Source organism: Argentina silus (genome assembly GCF_951799395.1).
Source record: "Argentina silus genome assembly, chromosome: Y".
In the NCBI taxonomy this organism is placed as follows: domain Eukaryota; kingdom Metazoa; phylum Chordata; class Actinopteri; order Argentiniformes; family Argentinidae; genus Argentina; species Argentina silus.
In genome coordinates, this window is record NC_139654.1 from 22,436,711 (window position 1) to 22,456,870 (window position 20,160).

Here is a 20,160-nt window from a genome sequence, read left to right on the forward strand (position 1 = left end):
CAACCACAAGCTGAGGATCGAGGATCACTTCAAGAGCAACTCTGACCCCCGACGCATGTGGCAAGGCATCCAGGCCATCACTGACTACAAACCCACTAACACCTCACCCCTCTCCATCGACGCCTCCCTGCCTGATGAGCTGAACCACTTCTATGGCCGCTTTGACAGGGACAACAAGGAGGTGGCCATCAAGGCTGTGCTCCCTGCAGATCACCAGCCCCTCACTCTATCTCCCACCGACGTGTGTGCGGCACTGAGCAGGACTAATGCACGCAAGGCTGCTGGTCCTGATGGGATCCCCGGACGCGTCCTCAGGGCCTGCGCTGTGCAGCTGACTGAGGTTTGGACTGACATATTCAACCTGTCCCTAGCCCAAGCAGCTGTCCCCGCGTGCTTCAAAACCACCTCCATCGTGCCGGTGCCAAAACACTCCACTGCAACGAGCTTAAATGACTTTCGCCCAGTTGCACTCACCCCCATCATCATGAAGTGCTTCGAGAGGCTGGTCTTAGCTCAACTCAAGACCTGTTTACCACCCAGACTGGACCCCTTCCAATTCGCCTACCGGCAGAACAGGAGTACAGAGGATGCCATCTCAACGGCACTTCACTCCGCCCTGTCCCACCTCGACAATACCAACTCTTATGTGAGAATGCTGTTCATTGACTTCAGTTCAGCATTCAACACCATCATCCCCTCCAAACTGATCTCCAAACTCAGTCAACTGGGCATCAACTCCTCCCTCTGCAACTGGATTCTGGGCTTTCTAACCAACAGGCCGCAGTCTGTTAGGCTACGCAACCACACCTCCTCAACCCTCACCCTGAACACCGGCGTTCCACAAGGCTGTGTGCTGAGCCCCCTCCTTTACTCCCTCTTCACCTACGACTGCACACCTGTACATGGCTCAAACACCATTGTTAAGTTTGCAGATGACACAACGGTGATTGGTCTCATCAGCAACAACGATGAGTCGGCCTACAGGGAGGAGGTCCAGCAACAGTGTGGTGCAACGACAACAACCTGGCTCTCAACACCAGGAAGACCAAAGAGCTCATTGTGGACTTCAGGAAGTCAAAAGCTGGCACACACACCCCCATCCTCATCAACGGGACTGAGGTGGAGCGAGTCACCAGCTTCAAGTTTCTGGGTGTCCACATCTCTGAGGATCTCTCCTGGACCCTCAACACCTCTACCCTGATCAAGAAGGCTCACCAGCGTCTCTTCTTCCTGAGGAGACTAAAGAAGGTCCATCTGTCTCCTCAGATCCTGGTGAACTTCTACCGCTGCACCATCGAGAGCATCCTCACCAACTGTGTCACAGTATGGTATGGCAACTGCTCGGCATCTGACCGGAAAGCACTGCAGAGGGTGGTGAAAACTGCCCAACGCATCACCGGTTACTCACTCCCCTCCATTGAGGCTGTCCAGGGCAAATGATGCTTGCGTAAGAGTACAAGTACAGGTTGGGGCACCAGGTCCCCCCAAGGTCCAGTACCACCGCCCCCAGGACCTCAAGACCGCCGTGGGACTGGCCGAGGACCATCTCTCCCTCCCACCGCGGGGGCCACAACGACCAACCCCAGCCCCGCGGCAAGGGGGGGGGGGCCAACGCCCAGGAGGAACCGGGGGAGCAGAAGGAGAATGGCCGGCGCCCGCCCCGAGGACGAGATGGCAGGGGCCCACCTATCCGGAACCGACCCCGGCCCCACAGGGAGCACCTCGAGCGACAGGGGGGTGTGTTGGCGGTGCGGATGGCCGGGCCACGTGCAGGCCGAGTGTCGGGCGATGGACGTGGGACGGGTCGTCCGCATCGGCGACATACCGGGCCCTCCCCCCGGACCAGGAGCGGCGTATCGTATTCCGGTAAGGATACAACGTGATACGCACCAGGCATTCTTGGATTCGGGCTGCATGCAGTCCATGATCCAGGAGCGCCTGGTTCGGCCGGGGGCATTGTTGAAGGCATCGAGGGTGCGGGTGAGGTGTGTGCATGGGGACATTCATGAATATCCGGTGGTCGCTATCGAAATTCATTTTGAGGGGAAAAACCATAGTGTACAGGCGACGGTTAGCCCACGCCTCACGCATCCCCTGATTCTAGGTGTGGATTGGGAGGGGTTTCCTCAAGCGGTAAAGAGGGCTACCGGGATGCGTGCACGACAGCTAGGGAGGTGTGTGGCGTGTAATGTGCTCTGTGCCGAGGCGGCGCCTCGCGACACTGCCGGGGAGCCGGAGCCGGCGGGGGCGCCTCACCCCGAGACTTCTCCGCCGAACTATCCGCTGCTAGGCGACTTCCCCCTCGAGCAGTCTCGTGACGAGACCCTAAGATCAGCCTTTGACCAAGTGATAGCAATTGATGGTACTTTGATACGGCCAGACACGGTGCGCGCCCACCCCTATTTTGCGATTATCAGCGACAGGTTATATCGAGTAAGTCGTGACTCACATAGTCAGGAGGAAGTAACCCAGTTGCTGGTTCCCCGCAGCCGCCGCGAAATGGTCTTCCAGGCGGCTTTCAACCCCATGGCGGGCCATCTAGGGTATGACAAAACACTGCACCGTATAATGGCTCGATTTTATTGGCCGGGGATTCGGGCAGAGGTGCGTAGGTGGTGCGCTTCCTGTCGGGAATGTCAGTTAGTAAATCCCCCGGCCATTCCACGGGCCCCCTTGCAGCCCTTACCATTGGTCGAGAACCCGTTCGACCGCATTGCGATGGATATTATCGGGCCATTTGAGCGGAGCACACAGGGTTATCGATTTGTGTTGGTCTTGATAGATTACGCCACCCGATACCCCGAGGCAATACCTCTGCGCAATATCTCTGCCAGGAGTGTAGCGCAAGCATTGTTTCAAGTCATCTCCCGCGTGGGAATCCCGAAAGAGATTCTCACCGATCAGGGCACTAATTGTATGTCACGCACCCTCAAGGAACTGTATGGCTTGTTGAACATCAAGGCAATTCGAACCAGTGTTTACCACCCGGCCATTGACGGCCTTTGTGAGTGGTTCAATCGGACCTTGAAGTCAATGATCCGGAAGTTTGTCCACGAGGATAGTCGGAATTGGCATAAATGGCTAGATCCCCTGTTGTTTGCGGTGCGGGAAGTTCCCCAAGCTTCCACCGGGTTTTCCCCGTTTGAATTACTCTACGGGCGTAAGCCCCGGGGTGTCCTAGACCTGCTTAAAGAAAATTGGGAGGAAGGGTCTAGCGACAGTAAGAGTGAGATCCAGTACGTCCTCGACTTGCGCACAAAGCTCCACGCCCTAGGGGCTATCTCACGTGAGCATTTGCTGCAAGCCCAGGAGCGTCAGAAACGCCTGTATGACAGGGGGACTACCCTACGAGAGTTTACACCGGGAGACAAGGTGCTCGTACTGTTACCCACCTCCAGCACGAAATTACTCGCGAAGTGGCAAGGGCCGTTTGTGGTCACACGTCGCATGGGGGACGTGGATTATGAGGTTGTACGCTCGGACCGGGGGGATAGCTTGCAGGTGTATCACGTCAATCTCCTAAAAAAATGGAACGACGTGGTCACGGTTGCTCTGGCTACGGTAATTCCGGAGAGAGAGGAGTTCGGTCCGGAAGTCCCAAAATCGAAAGTTAGCACTCCGGTCGATATTGATAACCATCTCTCTGCTAGCCAGGCCGCGGACGTTGCAGATTTGCAGCTTAAGTTCGCTGACGTGTTCTCTCCCCTGCCCGGTCGGACTACGCTCATCGACCACCATATAGAAACGCAGCCGGGTTTAACGGTGCGCACGCGTCCCTATAGGTTGCCGGTGCACAAACGAAACGTTGTGTGCACGGAGTTGGAAGCTATGCTGGAGCTGGGTGTGGTCGAGGAGTCCCGCAGTGATTGGTGTAGCCCCATCGTGCTTGTCAACAAGCCAGATGGGGCTATACGGTTCTGTGTGGATTATAGACGGGTTAATGCGGTCTCCAAGTTCGATGCATATCCGATGCCCCGGGTCGACGAGCTCTTGGACCGGCTTGGTACAGCCAGGTACTTCACGACATTGGATTGCACGAAGGGATACTGGCAGATTCCACTCTCGCCGGTGTCCCGGGAGAAAACGGCATTCTCCACTCCGCTCGGGTTATTCCAGTTCACCGTGCTCCCTTTCGGGTTGTTCGGAGCCCCAGCCACTTTTCAGCGCCTCATGGACCGTATTCTGCGGCCGCACGCCGCCTATGCTGCGGCCTACCTAGATGACATTGTCATTCACAGTGACACCTGGCCGCAGCATGTGCGGAGTGTGGCTGCTGTTCTGCGGTCCCTGAGGCAGGCGGGGCTGACGGCCAACCCGAAAAAGTGCGTGATCGGGCGGAGGGAGATCCGGTATCTGGGGTACCACTTGGGACGGGGGGAGGTGCGACCGCAGATTGAAAAGACTGCGGCCATCGCCGCCTCTCCCTGGCCCAAGACAAAGAAGGAGGTGAGGGCCTTCCTGGGGCTGGCGGGATATTACCGCCAGTTCGTACCAGGGTTTTCAGAGCTGGCCAGTCCCTTGACGGACCTCACCCGGAAGGGTGCCCCGGATCCGGTCCAATGGTCGGGCCAGTGCCAGGGGTCGTTCGAGGCCCTTAAGGGGGCTCTTTGTGGAGAAACGGTCCTGTATGCGCCTGATTTTAATCTCCCTTTCTCCCTACAGACGGACGCGTCGGATAGAGGGCTGGGAGCAGTGCTGACCCAGAGCGTGGAGGGGGCCGACCGGCCGGTGCTGTACCTGAGCCGCAAGCTGTCGGAGAGGGAGGGCCGGTACAGCACCGTGGAGAAGGAGTGCCTGGCCATCAAGTGGGCGGTCGGCACCCTCCGCTACTACCTGCTGGGTCGCGCCTTCACCCTCTACTCCGACCATGCCCCCCTCCAGTGGTTCCACCGCATGAAGGATGTAAACGCGAGGATCACCCGGTGGTACCTCGCGTTGCAGCCCTTCAACTTTTCCGTCGTGCACAGACCGGGGGCGCAGATGGTCGTGGCAGACTTCCTCTCCCGTGCAGGGGGTGGGGAGTAGGTCCCCGGCCATCGGGTCCCCGGCCTGTGTCGGGCGGTGGGGGTATGTGGGGGGACATGCAGCGTTCGGCCTGTAGAGGGAGCTACAGGACCGTGGCCGGGGTTGTGTCGGCGAGACTTTTGTTGCACACCTGCTGCGAATTAAGTCTCGTCGGCAAATGTTTAAGATGTGTGTGCTTCTGCCATTTTAGTAGGCGAGCTAAGCTGGAAAAGGCGAGGCGAGGCGAGGAGAGCCGAGAGAGAGAGACTTTTGACGAGGCTGGAAAGCCCAAACAGTTCCAACGGATTACTGTATGAATAAACGGGACCAATTCCCTTATCGTGATACTGCGTCTGCCTCTGTGTATAAACGGACTTTGTTACAATTGTATATAAAAGAAAGGTGGGAGAGGGAGGGCAATCTGGTTCTTTCTATGGGGTTGTGGGAAGACCTGTGTCAACTACAATGGAAGACAACAGGCTCTCTAAGTTGGAGAGAGTTTTGTTGGAAGCACATTGTCAGGTTTTTCATCACTCCTCTACAGAATGAGACATCAGGCAAATGGTTCAAGATGTTGGAGATTGTGTGGGACTGAAAATGCAAACCAATTTCATGTTTTCTGGGACTGCCCTTCCCCTATTCCGTATTGAAGAGAGGTACACAAGTGTATGGAGGCAGTATTTAGGGTTGCCATTCCATTCAGGTGTGAGGTGATATATCTGGGACATGTCACCTTTGACTTGGCGATCAATGACAAATACTTGTTTATAATTTTAATCGCTGCAAGTAAGAAAGCCCTTACCAGAAAGTGGCTTCAGCCAGAGGTACCCAAGGTTGATGACTGTGATGATGTGATATCTTTGTGATGGAGAGGCTTACCTTTTTTGTAAGTTTGTAAGGATATGGGAAAATTGGATTGTGTATATAACTCCTTTAAGACCAGATTTTGTGTAACAAAGGTATAAGGAATAAGAATAACGGTAATTCAATGTAAGTATAAGCATCCCCTCTGTTCATGTTCATGGGAATAGTTTGAACTCCTGAGTAACTCTCTGCAGCTCTCTGCCGAACATGAGTGTGGCTGGTGTGCACCCCGTGCTCTCTTGCACCGCTGATCGATAAGCCCACAGGACAAGGGGTAGGTGACGGTCCCAGTCTCGCTGGTGTCGTGAGGTGACGATTGAACCTCTCCACTAGTCCGTCGCTCTGGGGGTGGAGGGGCGTCGTCCTGGTCTTGCTTACCCCTATGCGTTTGCACACCTCAGCGAACACTTGCGCCTCAAAGTTCCGCCTCTGATCGCTGTGCAGTTCCTGAGGTGCCCCGAACCGACAGAACATCTCGCACACCAGGCGCTCGGCTGTGGTTACAGCACTCTGGTCGGGGACCGCATACGCCTCTGGCCATTTAGTGAAATTGTCCATGGCCACAAGGACGTAGCGGTTCCCGCTGTCTGTGGTGGGGAATGGGCCCAGGATGTCCACCCCAACCCGCTCCATGGGGGCCCCCTCCTGGTATTGCTGCAAAGGGGCATGGGATGTCCAGTTGGCCCCTTCTTAGCAGTGCAGGCGTCACAGCAGTGAACAAAAAGTTCTGTGTCCTTCCTGCAACCAGCCCAGTAAAAACGCTGGCGCAGCTTGTTGAGGGTCTTGGCCACCCCGTAGTGCCCTGCCACCCCGTAGTGCCCTGCCCCCACCGAACCGTGGACTACGTGTAGCACCCGTTGGCGCCGGTCCTTGGGCACCAGTAACTGCCACACATTTCTCCTCCAGCCTGGCGCACACCAGACCCTGTATAGCAGTCCATCACGCCGTGCCAAGGTGGCCCACTGCGAGAAGTAGGCCTTGGTCTCCACTGACGAGGCAAAGACAGCTTGCCAGGGGGGGCGTGCCCGGTTGTCAACCCACTGTCCCACCCTGGCCAGAGTGGGGTCACTGTCCTGCGCTGCCTGCCACTCCTGGTCTTCCATTGGAGAGTCGCTCCATCTCGCTCCTCCTGGCGTTCACAGTGTCTACAGTCCTCACAGGGACGTCGGGACAGGGCATCTGCATTGCTGTGCAGGCGCCCAGCTCGGTGCTGGACCTAAAAAAAATTGCCTCGATCCACCGGGCCACCTGACCCTCAGGCTCCTTGAAGCTGAGCAACCAGGTCAGGGAAGCGTGATCTGTCCGCAGAAGGAATCGCTGGCCGTAGAGGTAGGGGCGAAAGTGTTTGAATGCCGTGAGCTCACATCGGGTGACGCAGTAGTTGCGCTCAGGGCGAGACAAGGAGCGACTGTAATAAGCCACCACTCTCTCACCCCCGGCTCCCTCCTGCGACAGGACTGCCCCCAGTCCCATGTCACTGGCGTCAGTGTCTACTATGAAGCCGCGGCCAGGATCAGGAAGGGCCAGGATCAGGAAGGGCCAGGATAGGTGCGGAAGTCAGAGCAGCACGGAGCTGGGCAAAGGCGGCTGCACAAAGGCGGCTGTCGTCCTCCCAATTGAACTCCCTCCCCTTGTCGGTGAGATGGTGTAGGGGGTGGGCAATCGAAGCAAAGTTGCGGACAAAACGTCGATAGTAGGAGGCGAGCCCTAGGAAGCTGCGCACCTCACTGACATTTCGGGGGATTGGCCATTCCTTTACTGCCTCCACCTTGGCAGGGTCCGTAGCCACACCTTCTGGTCCCACCACATGGCCCAAGAACTTGGTCTCGCGCTGAAGCAGGTTGCACTTTTTGGGGTGTAGGCGCAGGCCTGCCCCCCGAATGGCTTGGAAGACCTGGCGGAGATTCTCCAGGGCCAGCTCGAAGTCTGTGGCATGGACTAGAATGTCATCGAGGTAGTCCACGCACTGGTTTCTCGGAATGTAAGCCAGCACCCTCTCCATAAGTCTCTCGAACGTGGCGGGGGCATTGCAGAGACCAAAGGGCATCACCCGGAACTGCCAGAGCCCTTGGCCGATGGTGAAAGCCGTCTTGGGTCTTGCATCTGGTGCCAGCTCCACCTGCCGCTCCGCAGGTCTAGTGAGCTGAACCACTGTGACCCTGCGATTTTGTCCAAGGCAACATCTATGCGGGGCAAGGGGTAGGAGTCCTTTCGGGTTGCATGGTTCAAGCGACGATAGTCCACACAGAACCTCCAGGTCTCGTCCTTCTTTTTGACCAGGATGGCAGGGGCAGCCCAGGGGCTGTTGGATGGCTCTATCACCCCCGCCTCAGCCATCTCCCTGATCATCCACTCTGCGGCTTCTTGTTTGGCAAACCCTAGCCGGTGGGCTCGCAGTCTAATGGGTGGGGCCGTGCCCGTGTCAATCGAGTGTTGCACCAGGTTGGTCTGGGTGCAGTCCTGATTACGTGCAGCAAAAATGTCTGTAAACTGCTGGAGCAGGTCTCGCAGCTGTTGGCTCTGCTGAGCATCGAGCCCTTCACTGCTCCGCTGGTACAGGTCCTGGATAGCGTTGTCAACGTCTGACAATGGGGCCTGGGGGATCGTAGCCTCCGCGGAGGTCACCGTCGTCGTAGGTGGACCAGGCGGTGCCGTTGTCAGGGGGTGGTGACAGTGGCTGTGGGGCGACTGGTGGACGCAGCTGGGCTTGTGTACATCCTACCTTCCCCCCTTGACGGCGCTGGAGGGCCAGGGTCTCCGTGCCGAGATGAATGGTGTTCCTCGACACATCCACCCTAGCCCCCCAACAAGTCAGCAGATCCAGCCCGATGATGCAGGGGTCTAGAATTTCGGCCAACCAGAACTCGTGGGTAGTTTCGGTGTTCCCCGCCTTCACTGGCAGCGGGAGTTTCCCCAGCATCCCAGCTAGTTCTCCAGTCACTGTTCTGATCTTACAGGCGGTGGGCGTCCACCCTGTCTCTGGAAGCACCCCTGGACGTACAATAGAGATGGTGGAACCCGTGTCCACGAGGGCCCAGCAGGGGTGTCCCTTGATGGAACAGAGGAGATAGAGGCCGTGTGCGTGGCCCACTCTACCAATCTTGCCAGTGTTCTCGATGGGGGTTATGGTCGGTTGGACGGGTGGCAGTCTCCCCAGGGTGCCTACCCGCACTAGTTTCCCGACTGTGGAGCTCTGTGGTGTTTTGGTGCAGGGGCGGGGCAGTCGCGGGCTATGTGCCCCGCTTCTCCACAGCGGTAGCATGGGTCGTTGAACCGGCGTTCCCGGGACCAGTGGGTCGGTCTGGTCGAGTTGGTGAAGGACGAGCCTGGCAGACGACCCTTCCCTCGATGTCCCCCTCCTCATCGCTGACGTTGGCCTGACACACCCGGGGGCCTGGTTGTTTGAATGGGGTCATCACAGCCTCCACCCTCTCTGCCTCCTCCAGCGCAGCACTGAGGGCGGTCGGTGCCTTGATGCGGAGATGTTCTTTCAGTCTCTCTGGTGTGAGGCCATGGATGAAGGCACCCAGGGCTAGCTCCTCACAAGCTGCTTCCTCAAACATGGGGTAGCCACGACGTGCATAGAACCGCACATCTGCGGCATAAGTACCCAGCGTCTCGCCCTCTTGGCGGCGCCGGCGGGTCAGCTGGTCTCGCATGCTGTCCGTTGAGACCCGTTGACCAAAACGCCGTTCCAATGCAGCTGCCAGCATCGCATAGTCTTGTCACTCGGTGGGCGTAAGGTCGAGCAACACCTGCAGCGCCTTCCCCTCAAGTGCTAGGGCAACGTGGGCAGCAGTGTCTTGGTTGCTCCAATTGTTATTCACTGCCGCCAGCCCAACTTGAGCAAGGTATGGCTCCAGGGTTGTGATGCCAGCGTATTGTGGGAGCTTGAAGGTGGTCCGTGGTGCTGGGATGGCGATGGGCATGATAGCAGCAGCGGTCGACGTCGACCCCTCGGCGACGGCGATCAGCGGCGAGCTCTCGGCGGCAGCGGTCAGCGACGCCCTCTCGGCAATGGTCAGCGGTGGCAGTCTCTCTGCGGCGGTCAGTGACGTCTACTTCGGTAGTTTCGGTGTTCAGTGACGTCTAATCTCGCGAAGTTTCTAAGCAAAATAGCTTCTCGACGTTGCCATCTTCGTAAGGGTTAATTTTTATAATATCCCACTTCTGACACCATTGTGGCAATCATGAGCAGCAGAGGCTTAATAGCTTTTAGTGAGTTTATTGTAATTTATACAACAGTGCACAAAAGATTTAACTTAACCAACAAAACTAACATTGGGCCACTAAAACCAACAACACTCAAGCCTACGGTTTTGCCCCGAACATTCACACTGCATGGCATGATGGGAACACAGCAGCAGCCAATAGCAGTAGCCTAAACAATAGAACAACAATAGCCCCGCCCCTCGCCGGCGCTACAGTATACTTATAGAAAGTCTTACCTTAAGCCACGATGTGCACACTGATTATCCACTTGATATTATCATCCGAAGTAAATCCCACAGAAAACGTCCAAATACCACAGAATTGTAAATCGCAAATAAGCTTTCTTAATATCTTCCATCACTTGCCACGATTGACAAGTTGTTGATCTCATCTCATGATGTTCGCTAGCATTTAACTGTAATTGTGTTAACAGGTATGTAAATGCTATGGATTTATTTGAAGACAAGACATACTACATAACTAAAAGCGTATTTCCACCAAATGGATGTAGAAAAAATATGAATTAACCTAACACAAACCTGGAGACTGGCAAACTCACGAGTCAGAGAGAAATTATGCTGCTAACTTCGGTGTACTCAACGATGTGTAGGCTAATGTACAGTAAATATGCCAATGCCTACAATTTGAGTTGCAAGATGGCAAATACTGACGTTATCAATCGGCTCGCACACCTCATCAACATCAAGGTGAAAATGGCACGCTGAATTACCTGGGCATTATAAGTAGCCATGCCATAGATCAATAGGCTATATTGCTTAGTTTGTCCCATCTCTCATGAAACTTTGGGCCCCCTCCACCAGTACAGTTAGTACAATTATAAGCACACATTTTAATCACACAACTAATCAGTTTGAACTATTGAAAGAAATGTACACACAAATTGTCAAAGCTTTACACATGCATTTTTTTGGGGGGGAATCCACGGTTAATCATAACAACTTTGTGCAGCCTAATCATCGCTGTCATAATGTATTAATTAATATTTTCATTAAATATGAAATCTTTAGTAGGCCAAATCATAACAATAATTTAAATGTCATTGTCCTTTAACTTCGCCATCATCTTAGGCATCCAAGTAATGGATTGCCATCAAATGATGCCTTTTGCAAAATCAGAATTCATAGCCTATCACATATCATAACAGTGTCATTATTTTCAACATCAGTGTCTTTATTGTCATAATTAACTATTTATTATGCATCATAGACGTAATTAAAGTAAATTAATCACCATTACATTTTTATTGGCCTTCTATATTGTCATCTTGCATTAATGATCGTGCAGTATAGCTACATGTTACAACTATTATTGAGAATATACAAAAGCATAATGCATGTACTGGCCTATACTGCACACAGAATGTGATTTTATGTACTTTAGTGTTAGTGCTCAATTGTTGCGGCACTTCTGGATGCAACGCGCCGAAGTCCAGCATGGTTCATAAGGTTTCCATGCTCGTTCGCAGTGCTTCACTCCCTGCGCGTTCCCGCCCCTTGGCTGGCTCAGACTCTTCCATATGACTTATAGAGGTAAGATAAATGTTTCTATCGTCCAATCTGGTCTATAAAAAAAATGACGACGGCCAAGGCATGAATTTGTGTATTTTAAGTAATTGTAAAACATCAGGAATCGACCTCATTTGGCCAGGAACAATACCAACTCTGCCATTGGAATTACATTGGGAATTGTCTTTTTGGGCAGAACTACAACGGTACCACAAGTGGCCACTAGCTTTTGCGGCGTGCCTGCCAGACAGCCAATTGATCCCCTGATTCCTCACAATTTCTTGTAACTAAAAGCATGGTCATAGCATATTGGGTATTCTTAATGGAATCTAGGATCCGATATGATTGACAGGGATGAGCAAATCATTCTCAATCATTATTAATCATAAAATATATTTTGGAGTATATAACGTAATGTTAACTTGTGTTAGTTGGTCATGTGACCACTTGTGTGTAGAGTCCGCTTTATCATTACCATAATCGAAGTTGTACTGGAGAATACATGTGTTCTTTATTCTTATCCCGTCTAGTCCTTCTTTCTCTTTTTAAGAATCCTTCGGTTATTACATCTTCACTCACACATGCTAATGAGAGGCCAGACACTGAGCAGGCCCAGAGACACAATGTCTTAGCACTTGGCTTTGTTGCACAGTTCAACAACCACCCACTACTGAGTGCCCTTAGGCCAGGGCAACACATAGTGAGGGAGAGAGGCCCAGGAAGGGGATTAACCACCAATTAACCACTCAACCTGCTGACTGACTATGTTCAAATAGTATTTGAAATTATTTGCAATATTTAACTGTGGTTGACTACATTTCCTGGCAGAATGGAACTAATGGAGTCGTCCAAAAAGTGTGAACCCTGTCCATCTGGCACTCCAGGCAGGCTAAAGCAAACGCTGACTAACGACTGACTGACTGACTGAATAAGGGCTGGATCCTAGAAGAAAGACATGCCTATCTTAATGTTTTGCATAGATCATGCACTGATCCAGTCTACATAGACAAAATGACTGCACCGATTGGGACATGTTCAGGGCAGATAATAACATCAACAATTTCACAGACTCTGTCACTGGCTTCATCAGGAAATGTTTCGACGATGTTGTCCCCACTGACACGCTACAGACATTCCCCAACCAAAAGCCATGGATTAACGGTGATATCCATGCTTTGCTAAGAGCGTGGGGACCATCGCATTTGAACGAAATCCAGATACGACCTACACAAAGCCATCAGAGAAGCTAAAAGGACATACAGGGACAAGATAGAATCACAATACCAAGGCACTGACGTGAGAGGTATGTGTCGTGGATTACAAGGGGAGACCTGGCAGTTTGTGCACTGATGCTTCGCTTCCTGACGAGCTCAACTCCTTTTACACTCGGTTTGAGGGAAGCAACAAGGAGCCCCCTACAAAGGCTCCCACTACTTGCAAGGACTGTATGCTATCGATCACTGTGGCCGACGTGAGTAAAGCTTTTAAATGTGTCAACATACAAAAAGCAGCTGGCCTAGACGGCATCCCTGGACGTGTCCTCAGAGCATGCACTGACCAGCTGGCAGGTGTATTCACGGATATATTCAACCTCTCCTTGTCCCAGTCTGTAATCCCCACCTGTTTTAAGGTGACCACAATCGTTCCAGTGCCCAAAAAGACCAAGGCAACCTGCCTTAATGACTATCGCCCTGTTGCACTCACATCTGTCATCATGAAGTGCTTGGAGAGGTTGGCTAAGTCCCACATCAACTCCACACTACCTGCCACACTGGACCCTCTCCAATTTGCATATCATCCCAACAGATCCACTGATGACGCCATTGCTCTCACCCTCCACATTGCCCTATCCCACCGAGACAAGAAAGATACCTATGTTGTTCATTGACGACAGTTCAGCATTCAACACCATAGTCCCCTCCAAGCTTGTCACCAAGCTCAGGGACATGTGTCACGCCTGAGGTTGCTGTCTGGTGACTCTGGCGCCCCCCTCTGGCTATACGGGCCAGTGGCCTCCCAATCTACCCTGAATCGTCACACCTGTGTGTTCTGTCCCCTGTTCGTATATCTAGCCTGTGTGTTCCCCATGTCTTTGTCCGAGATTCTCCCCGTCTGTTTCGCTATTCCCAGTGGTTATCCCGTTGTCCTTATTATTCCACTTATTAAGTGTGTACCTTGGTTAATGGAGCTTGTTTTCTCCACCCTTGTTTTACCGTTTGGTCCCAGTGTTTGTTTGTATACCACTCCCCAGTTTTGTGATTAAAACCCCCTTTTTGAGAAACACTTTACGCTGTCGTCTGAGTATCTCTCCGCACTTGGGTCCACCGCACTACCACCCGCCTAACAGACATGGGTCTTAACACCTCCTTGTGTAACTGGATCCTTGACTTCCTGCCGGGCAGACCCCAGGTGGTGAGGGTAGGGAGCATCACCTCCTCCACTCTGACTCTCAACACGGGGGGGCCCCCAGGGCTGTGTGCTCAGTCCCCTGTTGTACTACCTGTTCACCTATGACTGTGTGGCCACACACAGCTCCAACTCCATCATCAAGTTTGCTGATGACACCACTGTGGTTGGCCTGATCACTAACAACGATGAGACAGCCCCCAGGGATGAGGTAAAAGTCCTGGCGGACTGGTGCCAGGATAATAATCTCTCCCTCAACATCAGCAAAACTAAGGAGCTGATTGTGGACTTCAGGATTACCCTATCTGCTGAATTCCCATTTAGTTGCTGATTTAGAATGTGCCCAATAGTTGACTTCACTGGATTCAGTTTGAATTGCACACACACACACACACACACACACAATGTGATATAACTGTGATATAATAATCAGGTAATGAACTGTAGGTTCCACCAAATCCTGGAATCACATCACCCCTGTTCTCCATGACCTTCACTGGCTCTCTGTCAAACACTGTATCGACTACAAAATCCTACTCCTAACCTACAAAGCACTCCAGTGACCACCGACTACCCCCCACCCCCTCACCCTACCAGTTTGTCCTTGGCCTTCCCGCTGCCAGAGACCCTGGAGGAAGTGACGTCACAGGGGATGACCGAGATCTGGTGCAGTGGCATGTTCATCCCAGCGAAGCCAATTGGGCGCACTCACACACACACTTCCTGTCCCACTGCCACGGCAACAGGCATGATGGTCCAAACCGCTACTCCCAGCCTGCACTGCTCTAGAGAGGAGATATAGAGGGAAGAGGAGATATAGAGGGAGGGTTAAATACACACATACACACAAAGACACACACATTCAAATGCATGGAGGCGCACGCACTGTCACTCACACACACACACACACACACATCAAACTATCCTCTTTAGACCAATGCAATTAGCCTGGGGAGCAGTGCAATCAGACTTTGTTTTAGATCAATTTGATGGTTTATGTTGGTCTTGTTGATTGTTAAGTGTGCAGACATTCTCCTCTCCATGAGGCCCATTTCTCTATTTTCACGTTATCTTTTTTTCAACAGTGAGAGAGTAACATACAGAGTCCCACAGGAACTAATTACTGCGAATCGAGGAGCCCCAATACATCCCCTGGCTGACAGTCCCCTGACAGAGCACTGACCTACAATAACTAACCACAGCTAGAATATACATGCACACACACACATGCACGTGCACATGCACTGTCAGTTCATCATTCATACAGTCAGAGGCCAACACAAAGGGGACTAACAGCATAGAGAATAGAACAGGTTAGTGTTAGAGAATCTATCTCTGTGTCTGACTAACACATAGACAGATTCATCAGATGGTTACCTCTGTGTGTTTTATACTCACAGAGTAATTCTTTCCATATCTAAAATATGAGTTATAACACTAAATGCTCAGGCTACTACTTCCCTACATATGCAACACGCTTGCACGGACACACACATACACACACACACACACACACACACACACAAAAACAGGCTTAGTCATAGACTCCAGTCCAGGTTTAGCATTTTCAGCACAATGACCTCAGTTGATCATAATATAATTTATGTTATCAAGGGCCAGAGGGACAATTACCCAACAGCATCATTATGATGTTTATAAAAGGCAACATCAGAATATTGATGGAAGGTCGATGTCAGATCTGACCTTAAGGAGCTCAGAGTTCTCCCCAGGAGTTTTGAACAGCGTGGCGCTGGATTGCATTATCAAAACCTGACTCGCGTTTATTCATGTCAAAATGTGCAACAAATGCTGAATTCACTGAGGAACATCATAACTCTTTCACTTTTGTTTTTAACAACAATGTTGTTTGATCAAACATAGTTACTCTATCATTAATGAAGTTTCATTTGTTTACATACTGGCACTGAAAGGTTCACTCTTACATTCTTTGGGAAGAACCCTAGAACTCATTGATTGGTTCACAGTGACAGTAACAGGAAGCACACGGGGGGGGGGGGGTGTGTGTCTACATCACTGAGGACTTAACATGGTCACACCACACCCATAGTGATCAAGATGGCGCGTCAGTGTCTGTTTTTTCTCAGAAGGCTGAGGAAATTCGGCATGGCCCCCCAGATCCTCACAAACTTCTACAGGTGCACCATAGAGAGTATCCTGCGCGGTTGTATAACCGCCTGGTATGACCGTAAGGCTCGTTGTGTTCTGCTGCTATACACTTTGCCACCTTATGTTGTTTGTTTTTATTGTTATTATATTGTATTGCATTGTTGATTGTTTGATTGTTGTTTGCTGCATTGTTGAGGAGCTAGCTTGCCCTAAGCATTTCATTGCATCGTCTACAGCTGTATTCTATGTATATGGTGAATAAACTTTGATTTGATTTGATTTGTTCATCACAGTGGTGACCAGCCCTGGTCCTGGAGTGTGTGCAGTGCAGGCTCAGACTCAGGCTCCAGCCCAGCTCCAGAGGTCAATTAATTAAACCAAAACCACACACACACACTGATGGACACAGATAGTGTAGTCCCTCTGTTCTATTTGAAGACATACAGACATACAGTTTAGTTTGGTTTGCTCTTGATTGTTGAAGTGAGTTGCATCACCATGGCGAGATCAAAAGAGCTCTCTGAGGCCTTCAGAAGAAAAATTGTAGATGCATATGAGTCTGGGAAGGGATATAAAAAGATCTCCAAACTATTCGAAATTCATTCCACTGTCCGGAAAATAATTTACAAGTGGAGAACATTTAAAACCACCACCAACATGGCCAGGTCAGGCCGCCCAAGCAAGTTCAGCCTAAGAGCTGACCGAAAGATGCTTAAAGAAGTCTCCAACAATCCCAGAATGTCATCACGAGACCTACAGGTATCTCTTGCCACAATTGATGTCAAAGTACATGCATCCACCATAAGAAAGAGACTGAACAAGTTTGCATTACATGGGAGGTGTGCAAGGAGGAAACCCCTGCTGTCAAAAAAAAACATCAGGGCAAGACTAAAGTTTGCCAGAGAACACCTAGAGAAAGACCAGAACTTCTGGAACAATGTGCTTTGGACAGATGAATCCAAAGTTGAACTATTTGGGCACAGTAAGAGTAGACATGTTTGGCGCAAAACCAAGACAGCATTTGAGAACAAGAACCTCATACCAACTGTGAAGCATGGGGGTGGAAATGTCATGGTTTGGGGCTGCTTTTCTGCAGCAGGGCCTGGTCAGCTCACCATCATAGAATCCACTATGAATTTTGTATTGTATCAGAGGGTGCTTGAGGAAAATGTGAGACCATCTGTTCGAAAGTTGAAGCTGAAGCAGATGTGGACCATGCAACATGACAATGACCCAAAACATTCCAGTAAATCTACCAAGGAATGGCTCAAGAAAAATAAATTGAGAGTTCTGGAATGGTCAAGTCAAAGCCCGGATCTTAATCTTATTGAGATGCTGTGGATTGATTTGAAACTGGCTGTGCATGCAAGACACCCCTCGAACATCACACAGCTGAAAGAATTCTGCAAGGAGGAGTGGGAAAAACCTTCTCCCAATTGATGTCAGAGACCTGTAGACAGTTATAAGAAACGTCTAATTGAGGTTATTTCAGCCAAGGGGGGCAATACTAGCTATTAGGGCATAGGGTGTCCTAACTTTTTCCTCAGTAGGAATTGGCATTATTGTTAATTTTTCGTTAAATAAATGATTACAAAGTTACATTTTCATAGTTTTTTGTTCAATTACATCCCCTTTATCTATAGACATTGTTAGAAAGAAGATAACATATTGATATGTCCATATTTTTAAGAGAATAACTTAATATTTTGGGGGGTGTCCTAACTTTTTCTCATGACTGTACTGTACAGGTAATCTTTCCACGAAACAACAAGATCAGAGATTTTTTACATTACATTTTTTGACATTTAGCAGACACTTTTATCCAAAGCGACTTACAACAGTACATTTGTCTAAAGTAAGCTAATCATCTATACATCAGCCATCATAAGAAAAAATCTATGCTAGGACCAGGTGCCATTGGCAGTCACAATGCTGGACGAAGGAAGGATTATTCTTTTTTATAATGTTTTTATTAACAGTAGAGGAACTGCAAAGAGATCGGTCTTCAGTCTACGGCGGAAGATAGGTAGTGACTCTGCAGTCCTGACAGCAGTGAGAAGCTAATTCCACCACCGGAGCACCAAGACAATGAAAAGCTGTGATTGAACAGCGCGACCGCTGCATCCTCGTAGAGGCGGCGGTGCCAGGCGACCAGCCGAGGTGGAAGAACGGAGTGATCGGGCAAGGGTTTGGGGGCTGACCATTGCTTGCAAGTAGGGAGGAGCTGTTCCATTTCCAGCCCAGTCGGCGAGCACCAGAGTCTTGAATCTGATGCAAGCTGCTACCGGGAGCCAGTGAAGGGTGCGGAGGAGGGGGGTGGCATGAGAGACATGAAAGATTGAACACCAGATGGGCAGCAGCATTCTAGATGAGCTGCAGAGGTCTGAGAGCCCGGCCAAGAGTGCGTTGCAGTCAAGGCGGGAGATCACAAGTGCCTGGACCAAGAGTTGTGCTGCCTGGGAAGAGCGATCGGCCAGGTCGGATGCAAACCAGGAGAGTGCAGAGCCAGAGATGCCTAGTTCTGAGAGGATGGAGAGAAGGATCTGGTGGTTTACTGTGTCAAATGCAGCGGACAGTTACAGAAGAATGAGAACAGAGGGGAGGGAGGAAGATTGAGCAGAGTGGAGGAACAGCAAGGAGGGCAGTCTCAGTAGAGTGTGCAGCCTTAAAGCCGGATTGGTGAGGGTCAAGGAGGTTGTTCTGAAGGAGATAGTGAGACAGTTGGTTAGAGACAGCACGTTCAAGGGTTTTAGATAAGAAGGAGAGAAGGGATACCGGTCTGGAGTTATGGACAGCAAACGGGTCAAGAGTTGGTTCCTTGAGAAGAGGCTTGACTCTGGCTGTCTTAAAGACAGCTGGGACAGATCCTGTGGAGAGAGAGGAATTGATTATGGTGGCAAGGAACGGAAGGAGGTCTTTGGAAATGGATTGGAGAAAGGGTGAGGGGATAGAATCGAGAGGGCAAGTGGTTGCCCGCTTGGATGTGACAAGTTTTAGTATACAGTGCCTTCGGAAAGTATTCAGACCTCTTAACCTTTTCCACATTTTGTTATGTTACAGCCTTATTCTAAAATGGATTAAATTCATGTTTTCCCCCCCATCAATCTACACACAATACCCCATAATGACAAAGCCAAAACAGGTTTTTAGAAATGTTTGCTAATTTATTAAAACTAAAAAACTGACATTTACATAAGTATTCAGACCCTTTACTCGGTACAGGGTCTGATTCGCTTTCCTGAGCTGTTTTGTTCCTCTCCATTTGCTCAGTTTGTAATTACAACCTAATCTACACAGTGTGTAATTGATTCCTATGCAAATCAGAGACCCTATAAAAACAAAAATATTTATTCCGAAATTACATGAACTATTATTCTTGCATTAAGATGGACTCAATTCAACTTATTGAGTGATTTGTTGATGACTGTGGGGGGACATGCAGCATTCGGCCTGTAGAGGGAGCTACAGGACCGTGGCCAGGGTGCGGAAGCAAGGCTTTTTGCGCACCGGTTGCAAATGAAGCCTCGTTAACGAAGTGGTTTAAGATGTGTGTGCCTCTGCTTTCGGGAGGGGCTGGAAAGCTGCGGCTGGCAAGTCGACGAGGGATTCGTGAGTGTGAATAAACAGGGTTTGCCCTTATCGCAACTACTGAGTCCGCCTCTGTGTCCAAGGACCTCTTTACATTTCCATCCGCCTTCACTCTGTGCCCCACGATGGGCGCCAATGTAAAGAGGTCATTTGCAACCGGTGCGCAAAAAGCCTCGCTTCCGCACCCTGGCCACAGTCCTGTAGCTCCCTCTACAGGCCGAACGCTGCATGTCCCCCCACAATGACATTTTTGCATTTTAGCTAATTTTAAGTGTCATAGCAAAGGGTCTCAATACTTTTGTACATGAGGTATTTCTATATTTCAGTTTGAATACATTTACTGAAATTTCAAAAAACGTGTTTTCGCTTTGTCATTCTGGGGTATTGTGTGTGGATTGATGGCAAATTATTTTCATTTAATCAATTTTAAATT

At 50.6% G+C, this 20,160-nt stretch overlaps 1 protein-coding gene across 1 annotated transcript in view; it reads right to left on the reverse strand.

Annotated features, from left to right (window-relative positions):
• Nucleotides 1-14,696, reverse strand: part of LOC310824297 (E3 ubiquitin-protein ligase MARCHF8-like) — a gene marked incomplete at both ends in the record, with an annotated part of 208,148 nt that extends 193,452 nt beyond the window's left edge. The window contains one exon of the mRNA XM_083697179.1: nucleotides 14,602-14,696. Coding sequence (XP_083553305.1) covers nucleotides 14,602-14,696 — 95 coding nt within the window. The remainder of the gene's footprint in view (nucleotides 1-14,601) is intronic.
• Nucleotides 14,697-20,160: the final 5,464 nt, after the last annotated feature.